The sequence below is a fragment of the Akebia trifoliata genome, chromosome 4, assembly GCF_017979445.1.
Source record: "Akebia trifoliata isolate Shusen 1 chromosome 4, ASM1797944v1, whole genome shotgun sequence".
NCBI lineage: Eukaryota > Viridiplantae > Streptophyta > Magnoliopsida > Ranunculales > Lardizabalaceae > Akebia > Akebia trifoliata.
Genome location: NC_141378.1, coordinates 17,754,709 through 17,770,465, shown reverse-complemented (window position 1 = coordinate 17,770,465; position 15,757 = coordinate 17,754,709). Strand labels below are relative to the sequence as shown.

Below are 15,757 nucleotides of genomic sequence, written 5' to 3'. Positions count from 1 at the left end.
GATACCCCTGCATTTTGAACTATTGATATGCCCCGTTTGACCCTGTTGCCCTCACTCCGTCATCTCCCTCCAATTTTTGCACCCCTCCCCCTCCAATTAACTATAAGTTTGCCCCCACTAAAAGAAAATCGTGGCTCCGCCCTTGATCTTGATACTTGAAAAAAAGATTTTGCTAATTGGATTGTTAAATTACCACCCAAAAGTCCAGGGTGTGTTTAGAAATAAGTCATTAGCACAGGTCTATTAAGTAATTTTCCCAAGTTTGTTTGTCCATGGTATATATATACCCATTTTGCTATTTATTTATTTATAGTAAAATGGGTACCCATTTAGGCCTGGCCCAATGTGGATTGAGTTTGGATGGTTCTTCTGGCACAATTTATTTTCCTGAAAGTCAGGTTAGATATGATTCATGTTAGAAGATGGGCTCGGTCTTGGGCTTGGGCTTGGAAGCTATGAGACAACTCTGTTAGGCTTAATAACTCATATTATTGTTTTAAAGAGCTTTACTGTCACACCAACTTTTGCTAATACAACCCCAAATGTGTGCTAATTCTTTGATCATTTACATATGAATGGGGCGGGCATTAGCAAAAGTTGGTGTAACAACATATTCTCTCTTATTTTATTATATTACAACTCTGCAAGGCTTTGTAACTCATATTATTATTTTAGAGAACTTGACTGTCACACCAATTTTTGCTAATGCCACTACAAACATGTGCTAATTCCTTGGTGATTTACACATGAAGTGGGGTGGCATTAGCAAAAGTTGTTGTCGCAACAAAATCTCTCTTATTTTATTATATTAATAATACAGAAAAAAATATATATATAAGAGAGCTGCTATTGCAACACCAACTTTTGCTAATGCCTCACAAATTCCTATGTAAATCACCAAAGAATTGCATACAATTAGTATGGAGTAAGCAAAAGTTGGTGTGGCAATAACATCTCTAAAAAATAAATATGGACAGGCCCAATCTGTAAATAGGCCCAATCAAATGTAAATTGATTGAACAAATAAATTTTTTCCAAGGCAACTAATCCTAGCAAAAGTCCTGATTAAAAAGTAAAAAAGTAGAAAGTGATTGGAGAAAAAAGTAAATTTTAGAAATCAGAAAGTAATTTTTATTTATTTTTTAACGTCTTTTTTATTTATTTTTTACTTCATTAAATAGTTTTTTTAAATGAATCTAAACCAGCTTTAAAAATTTTTAACTTTCAAAGTGAAAAAAAAGTTACATTTTTTAAGTCTCAAGGATGTGCAAATATTCAGTACCACATTACCACGCCACTTGTTGGTCATGTTCTACGAACATTCTTTATTTTATTATTTTAATGATAAAAAAATATATAAAAAGCATATATATATTCGTTTACCCAAAAATTCTATTATTTTTTAATTTTATAGGGTTATTTAAATATTCCCTAACCCCTCCACTTTTTTGTGAATAATTGAGATACCTCTACATTGTCAAACTGATGATGAGCTTCTTGACCTCAGTCTACTCATGAAGATTAATAAAAATGACTGAAATGCCTTCATTTTCAACTTCAAACCAAAAAAACCTTGATTTTTCTTCCAAAAATATATTATTTTCAAACTCCTCAAAATCCTATCTTGTTCATGAGTTTTAAAGATCAAAGGAGACGAGAGGTTGAAAAATTAAGAATTCTTTGCTAGAGGTTGAAGACGAGGATATTTTCAGTGTGACTAAGCATTAAAGCTATCAATGTAAAAGATCTCAATTGGGGTTAATTTGGGACCAATCCGATAAGGATAAGATGCTTACTGGATCTAGGTTTTATCGAATATCAACTAGGTATGAATGGGATTGAACCTATTTTTGTGTACAAAATCTAAATTAACAACTTTCTATAAAAAACAAAATATACATAATAAAATTTAGAAAAAATTACTAAACAAGGGTTAAATATTTACAGAAAGAATAATGATTTTCTGACACCCCCCCTTTGACATATGCTCCCATCATAGAAGCGTTGATCATTTGCCTCAGGGGAGGCGTATGTCAAAAAAGGGCGTTAGATTATCATGACTCTTACAAAAAAGAATCTATTTTTTTAATTTTAATTTTTTTTTATTACTAAAAACGAATTAAGTCCAAGTTACTGGGGTGTAGGGTGCATGGTTTTGAAACTCGGTATTTCGTCTCGTCCATGTCTGATACTGAATCATCTTAGACGAGTTTTCCGATACGTTTGAGACGTTTTGTGAGTCAAATAAAAAAAATAAAAATGAATGAGTCATAAATCTCGATAAAAAATTGACTTTGTGAGTTAATTTCGTTCTGCTCTAATACCGAATTAACTCGGACAATACGTCTTGATCTTGGACGAGTTTAAAAACCATGGTAGGGTGTTGAAACGAATTATTAAAACGTCATTTTTTGTAATTAAAAAAAAAATTTATTTTTTGAAAATATAAAAATATTTAATCCTTTTAAAATAATTTTCCTTATTGGTTTGGGTCCATATCAGCTTGAGCCATGGTTGATCCAAGTTATTAGATAGGAACCTTGCTCCGAACCTTATCAAAATCCAAATCCTCAATTCAGTTCCAGAGTTGTTAAAATGAAACGAATTGGATTCCTGACCTGATCCAATCCATTGGACAGCCCTAATGAGCATCTTTTAATCCACCATCTTTTATTAAAAAAACCATAAGTTTCTTTTTTTTATGAAAGTTAGATGGAAGAACAAAAATAAAAAAAATAAAAACCCCATAAGTTTCTAAGTAAAAATAAACTTAATAAATAATTATAAATCGAGTTATAAGATTTATCTCAAATGGGACGAGATGCCTTAGGCGAGTTAACTCGATGTTGGTGAGGGAGGAGACAAAGACAGAATACTGAGTTAAAGAAGAAGAATAAGAAGAATGGGTTACAATTTCCAAAACATCAAACCTCAAACTTTTTTTTTTTCTTTTTCTCTCTCTTTCCCTCATGAACTGTACATATTGTTGAAGGATAATATCCCTCCTTCCCTATTGTGAAAATTGATTAAATTTAGAAGTGAAGACAAGATGGCAAAAAAATGAGTCTCAGACGTTCAATCCGTCGACGCCACATTGTTTGTAAGTCAGCAACTGTTTCCTCGGACTGATCACTATCGCACAATCCACCGATACCTATTCTCCCCCAACATCAAAACAAATTCCCAATTGTGCTTCTTAGTTAGCAGCATATCCATAGTATAACCCAAGGTACAGTATACTTAAAAAAAATAAAAAAAAATAGAGGAAGTAATTTTAATATTTAATACTTAATTTAGAGAGTTGCTATTGGCACACCACTTTTACTAGCGCCACTCTCTTAATTTAATAGATATTTATAGGATTGAGTTATAATTTACAACTTAATCGACTAAAACCATCTTGAAAGTAAATTATGATAGAAGGGATTTAGGTTGGGGAAGGAGAATTAATCGGGATTATTACGACTTATTGATATACCATGTTAAACATGATGAAAAGAAATAGCAGAATCAAACAAAAATGAAAATAAGAGAACACCAAGATTTATGAAGCTTATGTGAGAATAAAAAAGACACATAATAAAGAGAAATTCTATAGCCACACCAACTTTTTTTAATGGGTAAGCTGGACTTGAATTCATGACATCAAAGTTGCTGTGCAGTTTGTCAAACTAACTGAGCTATGGGTCTAAGCACAACATGATACATCACAACAATCCTTTTGAAATAAAGGAGGTATTTACATTAGGGCTGGCAATTAACCGAAATTTATCCAATATCCAATTCGAAAAAATAGGATTGAAAACTAAAACCCAATACAAATTCCGGTTTGGTTTCGGATTAACCTCAATCCAATACCAAGAAGACCTGATCCATTTTAAACATAAAATATGTTTCATCTATCAGACTCTCACACTCTCTCTTTAAAAAAAAATTATTTCAGCCCTAAATGAGTAGTCCTCGACAGAGACTCAAATCCTAGGGTTTCTTCCCCCAAATCCCTCTACTTCAAACTCTTCCATGGAGGTTACACTACCCACCTACACTAGGGGTGTGTGTGTGTGTGCGTGCTTGCTTGTGATGGATTTTTCGGTGACATCATAGAGTTCTTAGAGAGTGGTCCGTTCCTCGTGATCATCTAGGGCTTTTTACAGTTATTTCCATCACAAAATTCGAGCCATATTAGAATGAAGAAGAAGAAGAAAAATTGGGCTCAAAGGGAATGAATTGATTGAATGCTATCATGAATTGGTGGGGGCGTATGGTGTTAAAGTGCGCCCACGGATTGATGGATTAATGGATCTTTGAAGAAGGCAGAACCAAGGTAACAACCCTAACTCATAATCCCTTTACCATCTCTCTCCCAATCCCCAAATCCTAGTTATTTATTCCCAACACCCAAATCTAATAAATAAACAGTGTTCCTGGTGTTGGATCGGATCGGTTATGGATTGATTAAACTATTAATTGGGTCGGATTCAGTTCAAAAAATCATTGATCCAATCGGATCAGATGTGGATCATATGACAACAATTTCGGATAGGTATAAATCTGATACCGAACTGATCCATTTCCACCCCTAGTTTACATACGAATTTGTGTGTTATAAGTAAAAGTTGGTGTGCCAATAACAATTCTCTTGGCAAGAAATGTCCAAGAACCACCAAGTAGTGCAGGTTAGTGAACAAGAAAATGGCCCATGATAATTTGCGCATTTTAGCAACATGGGTGCCATAATGGAAGGCAACAAAATAATATAACACAAAATATAAGGTCACTTTTTCGTACGAGAGATTCTATAAACACACCAACTTTTACTAATAACACACCAATTTACATATGCACAAGCTAGGATGTGCAACTTCGTTCGGTTTGGGCCCAAATTAGAGCTGAACCGACTTAGGTCAGTTTTATTAAATAAGAACCAAAACTGAACCAAAACCAAATTGCTCATAGATCTGAACAAAATCAAACTGAACTAAGGTTGGTTAGGTTTGATTCTTTGAGTTGTCAATATCCCATAAACTTGCTTGAAAGCAACATATTTTTAATGAAAAACATGAAATTTCACATAATAAGTCACTAATTTATCCATAAAAAAAAATAAAAAAAAAAATCATAATTCATGCCATAACTACTAAATAAGAACCAAAACCAAACCAAACATAGAATTGAACAAAACCAAACCGAACTAAGGTCGGTTTGGTTCGGTTCTTTGAGTTGTCAATATCCCATAAACTTGCTTGAAAGCAACATATTTTTAATGAAAAACACGAAATTTCATATAATAAGTCACTATTCTATCCATTAAAATTCATTAATCTATCCATAAAAAAAATCATCAAACCAAAAAATCATTAGGGTTCAGTTTTCTATATATCCAAATTTAAACCCAGAGCTAAGTTGTTCCAAATCAAACCAAAGCAATTAGATTGTTTCAACTAGCACAAAAGTTTAATTTCATAGTGTAGGTATGTTATCAATAAAAGTTAGTGTGCCAATAGAAGATCTCCTCTCTTTTAATATATTCGGTCAATTAAATGAGTATGCGTGTGTACAAAGGGAATAAACCTTAAGAGCACATTAGCAAGAAACTCATGCTGTGGTGCACATTAGCATAAACAGCTTTAAAGGATATAACGCAAAGCTCTGGATCACGTTAGCTTGACAGCGGGGCAATTACGTTGTCACAACATGAGGAAAAAGTAGAGCAGTGTGGGTGCAAATACAAGCAACAAAACTAAAAAGGCAAAAATACAAAAACTCTTGGAGAGGAAACATAGTAGGGCATATTAGTAAAAAACCATCAGAAAAATAATGTTGGCGTACATTATCAAAAAATATATATATATATATGGATATTTTTTTTCAAATAGAATGGTGGCGTACAATTGCAAAAAGTAAATAATGGGGAAAAATAATAATTTGTGGCGCATATTAACCCAAAAAAGAAAAAAAAAAAAGGGGATTTAAATAATAAAAGAGAGCCACTATTCCCACACCAATTTTTTTGCTAATGCCACACCAATTTTTTTGGCTAAGTAAATCAACAAAGAATTGCACACAGTTGGTATGGCGCTAGCAAAGTTGGTGTGACAATAGCAACTCTCTAATTTTTTTTTTTGAAACACCAGAATGATGGCGTACAATTGCTAAAAAAAAAGCAATAAAAAATAAAAAAAAAAATTGTACGTAAATAATAAATACATGGATATATACATTTTTTTTAAAAGTGATGGCGTACACTAGCAAAAGCATAAGAACAGAAATTGCGGCGCATTTTAGCAAGAAATGGAAGGCAAAAAATAGTAGCGCATATTAGCTAGCAAAAACGGAGTGATAACTGATAACTAAAAATGGCGTACATTAGCAAAAACAGAGAGCAGGAGAGAAACATAAACAGAAACAATGATGGCGTATAATAGCAAAAACACTCCCAGAGAGAGAGAGAGAGAGAGAGATCTTGCTAACCTGAACCCTAGGCGAAGTAAAATCCAAAACCCGGATCTTAGCACCAACATCTCCAGTAACCCTAAGTTCAACTCGATCATTAAAGGTAGCATCTTTAACCAAATCGGTGGCATCAGCTTGAAGAAGATTGACTCGATCAACACCAACAGTGGTCTCAATCTGTCTGCTACTATGCGCCGGTTGATAAAACCCAGGAACCGAAGCAACCCCAAGAGGAACACCTTTGTACATCACATAGAACTTCATCTCACTGTATTTGATCCCAACCTTGTTTGGATTAACGGCTGTAAACACCATCTTTATGTTCAAAGTAAGCGATGCCGTTGATGTGGTTGATGTGATGGCGGTGGACCCACCATCTGGTGCAGATGGTGTTGATGTTATACCGACGTATTGAACCCCAACTTGTTGTAATTCGAATTGGGGTTTTTTGGGTTTTACAGCGAGGGCGATTACGAGGAATATGCCCAGGACGAGGAGACCTAAGAAGGTTAGGAGGAGAAAGAGGCAACAACAGCAACCCCTGAAGGACGCAGACGAAGAAGAAGCCGAGGAATTGGGGTAGTAAGGGTTGTGGTTCTGGTTTGGTGGAGGGCGTGATGTGTGCTCACCGTTGATGTTAGCTCTCGATGTCATTTTTTGCTAATGTGCTCAAGATGACTTTTGGGTTTTTTTTTTTTTTTCTTAATTGATGAGAAATTGAGATTCAAGCTTTAGCCCATCTCTCTCATCTCCCCCACCACATTCTCTCTTGTAGTTTTGTCTGTGTGTCTCTTTTTTTTTTGCTTTTAGAGAGAGAGAGAGGGAGAGAGATTTAATTGTGGGGAAACATTTGCTAACTACTAAAAACATCAAAACTTAGTGCAATATTTACTTGATTAAGGACTGTTAGAAATTAGAATCATAGTTTTAGAATTTGTTGAGTCGACTCAAAACTCAACTGAGTCAAGTTGAATCAAGTCATGATTTTAAAACTCGATAAATTTTTAATGGATAATTAAAAAAGCACCCCACGAATTAATAAGGGCAATCCAGAACATAGCCAAAACTTCTAATTCCATCAAAATTAATTTATAAAAAAAATGAACAATTTTTACATTTGTTTTGATAGGATTAGAAGTTTCAGAATAGGCTGATTTTTAGTGTAGATGATCTCATTGTCATAAAGATTTAGAGATCAATCTCACAAAAGATCAACTCATTTCGAAACTTTTAACTCATATAAGATAAAATAATTCAATCATGGTGTTGGTTGCCTTTCTTAATTTGTTGGGTACTTCTATAATTATCCATTCTTTATACATAGATTTAGAAAAATTATTGCCACACCGACTTTTAACGACGGGGGTTTAAAAACATAGAACCGCCTAGTAGGGCCAGGCACTTGGACTTTTAGAGCACCATATATTGGAATCACGATTTGCTATTTTAGACCTTGTGTGGTAAGTTGTTAAATCAATTGCACTCACATAAATGGAAAAAAATTCAACTCTCAACCATATTTCTTTTCAAAACTCCAATGTTTATAGATTTGAAATCTTACTAACGATCATTGAGCTCCCCTAATGGCGTCAAAAAACATGGTCTGATGCAATAAGATGTAAGGACAAAATTCTATGAATTTAAAATAAAAACTTTAAAATTTGAGAGTTTAATAGCCGTCTATTTTTAAAATTTGAATAAAATCCCCCAAAAATATTTTTATTTGAGTTTTATCTTGAAATTTAGAGGGCTGTGATGTTGGATTTTCAATTGATAACTCATTTGAGTTCAAGATCCTTAGTAAGATTTGAAATCTTACTAATCTAGTAAGGAAAGTGTTTCTCATGTCTCTATGTCCATATTTATTGGATAAATGTCTTCATGTTTAGATTCTCAAATTTATATGGTAAAAAAAAAAAAAAAAGTACAAAACAAATTTTGAACTTTAAAAGTGTAACCAAACTTCAGTTTTTATGGGTAAATAAGACTTCATCTTCATATTCCAAAAAAATCCAGACATTATTCTCCCTAAGATGGCATAAAAATTGGATTTTTGTTTTTGAAGTCTTTATTTGATAAGGGGTTTATAAATGGTTTTAAATACTAGCAAGTTTATGGGTAAATATTAGAATGGTGAGTAGTGCTCGGGTGACTTTTTTGGTGTGACAAAAATGATATTTTTACGTGATGACATGCACATAACCGTAGATGCTATTTACTCAAATATTGAGGAAAAATATCTACGGTTATGTGCGTTCGACTACATCAAAATGTCATTTTTTTCACCCATAAATGTCACCCCATTATTAGTGTAATGTTTTGATGTGCAATTAGAAGACTTATTTTTGTGGCTGATATTGATTTAACAATCTAACCACCAAATCCCGTACCATATCTTGGCTTATTATCTTCATGTCAGGATCCTTTAACAATGATTCGTGAAAAAAACACATGATCCCAACTCTTTAAATGTAACATCCAATGATTGAGATTTATCGTCAGGATAAGTATCTTCGAGATTTGTGTATCTAGATACTTATAAATCTCAACCATTGGATTTTATTTTTAAAGGGTTGGGATTGTATGTTTTTCATGAGTCATTCTTTAGAGTCAACGCAACCCCTTACCTTTATTATTATAATGAGAGAAGGTCAAGTAGGACCCCACATCAAAATTTGAATTTAAAAAATACCCCCATCTTAACATTTAAACTTAATATAATTAAGGGTAATTTAGTCAAATCTATAAAATTGCAATCACACATCCCTAAAAACAGGTTTGTCAATTTTTAAAAGAGTCATGATAATCTGACGCCCCCCTATGCTTCTATCATAGAACCGTAAATCATTTGCCTCGGGATGCATAAGAAAAAGATTTATGATTTTGTGTATCCCAAGGCAAATGATCTACTATTCTGTGATAAGGATGTATGTCAAAGGGGGACGTCAGAAAATTATTATTCTTTTCAAAATTACAAAACTATCCATGTATCTTCAAAACCACCTTTTCAATTAATTTTTTTAACTTACAAATAAGCTCTTCAGTGTGCATTTGCACGTGCCACATTCTAGTATGTAAATAATTAAAATTATTTATTATATAAAATAAGACAAATTCGAACATTATTAATCATAATTTCATATTTTTATTTAAATTAAAAAAATACAAAAAATCCAACTACTTTATATTGAATTTTACTTATAATCACAAGATTTTTAAAATATCGTTCAAGTCATTTCGGTTGTCAAGTTAGACAGTGTGAGAGATGATTCACCTGGTATATATTTTCTCATTCTTGAAGAATGTCAAACAATATTTGAAACCACTCAATTAAATTTTGAAGTTAATCAACTCCAAGACTCAATGGAATCAACTCTTCAAGTCAAAGATACGAAAAATGAAATTAATATAACCCTATCTATAAATTCAATATTAGTATTATTCTATGCACATAATTAGAAATTGTAACTTCTTTTTTGTCTGACAATCTTAGGATGACAATGTTGATTGACAAAATTTATCCTATATGACTTAAAAGTTTTGAGTTGGGCTAATTTTTTGTGAGGAGATCATCCTCACAAAAAATCAGCCCAATCTGAAAGTTCTAACACCATCAAAACTTTGTAAATCACTTTTGATAGGGTTAGAAGTTTCAAATTAGATTGTTTTTTTGTGAGGATGATCTTCTCATAACAAATCAGTCCAATCTAAAAATTTTAAGCAATATAGGATAAATTTGGTCAGTTGTCATCCTAAAATTGTCGGCTGAACACTCCCGATTTATAAAATCCCATCTAAAAGCATATATCATCATCCATTACACAAAACGATGTTTTAAAGCTCAATTTTATAATATTACTTTAAGATTTTAACGAATGTGCGTTAATGATAAAAATGTAGAAAAGATGGATGAAAAGTGGGTATTAGTTAGATAATTATTTGATTTAGTGGAATCCTAATTGATAATAGATCTTAAAGGATGATTGGAACAAAACTCAAACAAATTTCATTTTAAAAATTCATTTTATAAAAATCTAATAGCTTTAATATATTATCATGAAAAGGTATTTTGGACATTTCACATAAACTTTTGAATCCATCATCTATTATTCTTGGGTCAGTGATGTTGACTTTTGATCAACTTAGCTTTTGACTTTTTGGACTCAAAATGATGGCAAACGATTTGATTGATCTGATGAAAATAATTGTAAAAAAATTTCAATTATACTTTCTAAATTAAATGTTTGCATCTAATTAATAATAAAATCTTAGGTAAAGTAATAAAGTCTAGTTAAATAAATCTTCTTGTTGTCCAACATGATTTTTTAACTTGCTTCGCCTCCATGGAAGATTTATCGATTTTTTTTATTTTTCTATTTTTTTATTTCTCTAATTTTGACTTTGTTCGATGGAGCATAAGATTTTGCTTCAATGGAAAAGGATTTTAGGTTTAATCTATTCTAAAAGTAGAGTTTGAGCGTTGTGTTGAAAAACCTTACTTCTTTTCTTGAAAAAGCTTGTGAGCTTCTTTTTCTTTAAAGGAATGAACTTAGGTTTTCAGAGAAAAAAAAAAATGATTCTAAACACTTTAATGGTTTTATCTTTAAAACTAAAGAGATATTATTGCCACCCCAACTTTTACTAACGCCATCTCAATTCATATGCAAATCACCAAGGCACATCTTGAGGTGGCATTAGCAAAAGTTGGTATGGCAATAACAACTCTCTAATATTTATATATGGGGGAAAGATTGACTTTTCAAGTATATTTCTAATTTAATGAATTTTCGTCAATTGGTCTTAATGTCGTATTGATTTCAAGTGATTTTTCGCTCACAAAATTTCTCGTTACAATGCTCATGAACTCTCTAATGCATACACACCAAGCTTAACAAGGGTAATTGATGTCATTCAATAAACACAGACTCATGTGATTGATGAATCTCAGATTTTGTTAGCAAAAAAATATTTCATTAATCTCATTTCAACTTTGATAATTTTTGAAAATTTTGATAGATCTAATCATATATTTGGGCTGGGGCAAATTTACAATGGGCCCCCAACAAAAAAAAAAAAAATTAAAAAAAATTAAAAGATACACAGAAAAGAATTTTCAAAGTCTATAGATTAATGAGCTATTGCAATATATTTTAACAACAGATAAAAAAAAATCTACCACTATTGCTTCCACAAAAAAAATCTAGTCTTAGTTGCCCCCACAACTATTTTTTTTTTTTCACCATTTGTTACCCCCACATAGGAAAAATCATGGTTCTGCCCCTGTATTTGGGTATGGAGCCCAAGGGTTAGGATTAAGTTATTTGATTATTGGATCGACCCATTTTAATATTTTATCCGCTCAATCTGCATTGGGATCTATAAATTAAACTCTATACATTATATGAGTGACTTGATTGTATTTAAACAATGAATTTTATTTGCGAAAATTCATACCCAAATCATATGGAAGCATTTAAATTTGATGTATAACTGCATTCTTCAATTATTGACATTGTATGGTACAGATGAACTGGTAGTATTATAAGTATAATACTACGTAAGTATTCAATATTTCCCATTAAGGTAGGTAGTAAGTATACGTTACCTTGATCGTGGAGAATACTTCTCGACAAGTAGTTTGCTTTAATATCCTTTTGCGAGCTTTTCTTTGGGGTTTTTGGCGGTTTCGATCTTGTATAAAATAAGGGCAGTATAACATGCTTCGCGGCCTATTATATTAAGTTGACGTATGAGTTGGCAACAAAACTCGGTTATGTAATTCTAGACGTATCCCTCTAAGTTTTGGTGAATATTGAGATACCCTTATATTTGTGAAGTATTGACATGCCCTTGTTCTCAAGGTCTTTTCTAATAGACTAAAAGAAAATGACTTTAATGCCCTCATCTTTATCATGTTAAAAAACACACTTTAATTTTCTTTCCAAAATCAGTCAGTTTCAATTTCTTGATTTTTTTTTTTTTTAACTCCAGGGTCCTTCAATCTTAAGGTTTTATAAACCAAACTTTCAAACTTCAAGAATAAGATAGGATTTTTAAATACGTAAAAGGCGATGAAATTTGGATAAATTAATCTAGGGGTTTCTATAAGAGATTAAGATAGATTGAAAAATAATAGACTTAAGAGACTAGATTTCATAGGTTAAAAAAATTACTATAGGGTTTGATGAGACTAAAGTTAACAAATTTTTGATAAAAAAAATAATTAAGGATTTCTTTTTGTCTGTGTGTCTAATGGGCTAGTGGATAGTAATTAGAGGTGAAAGCTTTAGATAAAAAGAGACTACCTCACCCCTTATCATGATGACAATCTTCATTTAATTCATGAAAAAGTCTCAAATCTAGACGGTTTGCTAAAGATTAAGACACTCCATCGATCAAGTTAGTAAGAATAAGTCAAAAAGGAGTTATAAAATCATTCAACAAATCAAAAGTCATTTACTTGTGTCCTTCCTTATGTATTTATAGTGAGCGTTTTGAACTCTGTAGGCAACTTTTGTTGAATATCTTGCGATTGTTGATCCTTATCCTAATAGAATTAGGATTTTTCTACATTTATCCTCTTAATTTTGTATTCAATTGTAATTCTTTCTTATTCCTTATACATCTAATATTAATTTTAAAATTAGAATTCTAATCAAATTAGAGATTCTTCTGTTTGGATTTGCACTATTCCTTTGTTGATTCTATAATTTTCCTTAATTGCAAAGATCACTTAGCTATATTTATCCGAGTGGTTTAATGTTACCACATGTCACTCTAGATGAGTCCTATTTTAGACTTGGGGACGTTGGCACATGTGGGTAGAATTGCCCGTTCGCCGAATGGATTACACTAACTTTTAATATTTTATACGTGTCAGGTAGACCCACTTGTTACATGCGGTCTCTTCCTATTGGATGACATAATAGATCTTAATTATGCACCCATAATAACAAATAACTAACTTTGGAGAGATGGAACATGACTCTCCTTTACTAAAAGGAGGTTGTAAGTTCAATACTTGTTAAAATGTATTTTGAAGGTGCCTGCTTGCTAAGATGATTAAAGTTTGTGAGTGTTGAAACCTATAAATGGGAATTAAATTGTGGTACCAATGGTCATGGGCTTTAACCAACTTAGCAAACTCACACCTTTTAATACTCATTTTCCCCTATCATCTTATAATGATTTAGAGACAAAACTGTTGCAATTTTATTACAAAAACTCCTTTAATTTTATTACCAAACAACTTTATCAATCAGACCAGCATGGGTAGTTTAGTAAGATTTCAAATCTTACTAAGGGTGTTGGCCCATATGGATTATCAAATTGAAAATTCAAAATCACATACTTCTAGATTTCATGGAAAATATCAGATTAAAAAGAAAGAAAAAGAAATCATTTTCGAGCTTGATTCAAGCTGTTGAAAGTGAATTGCTACCAAACTCCCAAATTTAAATCCAAAATTTAACGGTGAAAATTAGCTTTATTTTCTTGGTTTCTTTTTTCAAAGTTCTTCGTATTTTATATTTTATAATCCTATGACATCAGATCATGTTTTTAGATGTTAAAAATTGAAGCAATTAGAATCCACTCCAAGATATGTTGAGTAACAAATTAACACTTCAATTTTCAAAGTTTGATGGGTAACAAACTTGATAAAGTAATGACATATAGGTCTGCTAGTTAAATCTCTCAATGATTTATCTTTGTACCTTTCTATTAAAGTTCACACAAATGATTTTTTTTTTTTTTAACTCAAGAAAGGGTACCCACTTAGCCGAGTTTCTCTTTGGACATCTATTTTAAATCAAATATATAAACCCTAAACCCTAAATATTATTTTGGCCTTTTATTTCACATTCACAAGAAGGATAAAAAGGTGAAATCACATATGCCACCTCCAACATATATCCACTTTGGTAAAAATAAATACTAAAGTATATGACCTTTTTGATAAATATTTGACTGAACCAATAATTTCAAAAAAGACATCATCATCATCAATGTACTTTAAAAAAAAAAAAAAAAAATTTTAATTAAAATAAAATAATGTCGCAAAATAAATTTTCTTTTTTTTACTTCCTCTATGGTGACGACTGTGTGAGAGGTTTTTTTTCCCTTCCAAAAAGTCCCTAACTTTTGACATGTTTTTTGATCGAATTAAATTTGATACATTTTAGATCCAATCCAATTGTCATTAGATTAAATTGCATTTAATTATTAAAATACAATTGGCTATCGAATTCATATGATTGGCTCTTATCTATATAATAAAACACAACTGAGTTGCAATAGTTTTATACTTTTTGAGTTGGGGATAAATGTCCCTCAACTACGATTTATATATCATCTTTAATCCATCTAACTATCAAGCTATAGTTTTGTATTGTCCATTTTATTTATTTTACTCTTCATTCCAAACGTTACTATATTTTCTATTTTATCCCTTTTAACTTATTTTATTATTTTTTATTTTTCTCTTTTAACTTTATTATATTTTTTCTTTCCAACTTTATTTTTTTTACTTTTACATATTTAACTCTCCCATCAAATTATAATTTTGTAAATCCCACTTTATTTCTTTACATTTCACCCTCCATAACTTTTCTATATTTTCTCTTTTGCATTTTTAATCCAACTTTATTTTTAACACTTTTACTTCTTAACTCGAGAGAAAATGTTTGTACCATAAGCACAAGTAAACTCTGATCTATATGATAAAACATAATTGAATTACTACAAATTTTTATTTTTTATAATATGACAAATGTTTCATCGACTTACACCACACTTTTTTGTCTTTCCTCTACACTCTCTATCTTTATTATCTCTTTTTAACCCACTTGATTGTTTTTCAGTTTTTACCCTCTTAACCTCAATTGTTTTTAATATCCATCCAATTTATTTTTTTTTTTTCCTGTTTTTACACATTCATTCCAACGTGGAATGTAGTCAACCTTTGTTAAACATGATCAAATCATCTCAACCATGTTTTCTTATTTAATAGGATCTCAGGACTACTTACATTTTTTGCAAATATGTTCATTTTTTGTTTCACCTGATTAGCCAAAAACTCTGAATTTTTTTTTTTTTTTTTTGTGATTTGCCATTCTCCTCGTGATCCAAATTTTACACGGGAACATTTCATAAACTCTGTTTATCTCTAACATAGTTATAAAATTAGCTTAAACACTACCAATTCTGCTTATGAAAATCAAACCTAGTAATAAAGATAAAAATTCTTAAAAACCAAATCCCCCCAGAGCTGAAGACAACAAAAACAAAAAACATGGGAACAAGA

The 15,757-nt window shown here is 31.4% G+C and overlaps 1 protein-coding gene across 1 annotated transcript; it reads right to left on the bottom strand.

Moving 5' to 3' along the window:
* Positions 1-2,751: 2,751 nt before the first annotated feature.
* LOC147404250 (uncharacterized) lies at positions 2,752-7,259 on the bottom strand. The gene is made up of 2 exons (XM_086440126.1): positions 6,472-7,259; positions 2,752-3,154 (listed from the first exon to the last, which is right to left on the bottom strand). The coding sequence occupies exons 1-2, from the start codon at positions 7,105-7,107 to the stop codon at positions 3,068-3,070; spliced, it is 723 nt and encodes a 240-aa protein (XP_086296252.1). The 5' UTR covers positions 7,108-7,259; the 3' UTR covers positions 2,752-3,067.
* Positions 7,260-15,757: the final 8,498 nt, after the last annotated feature.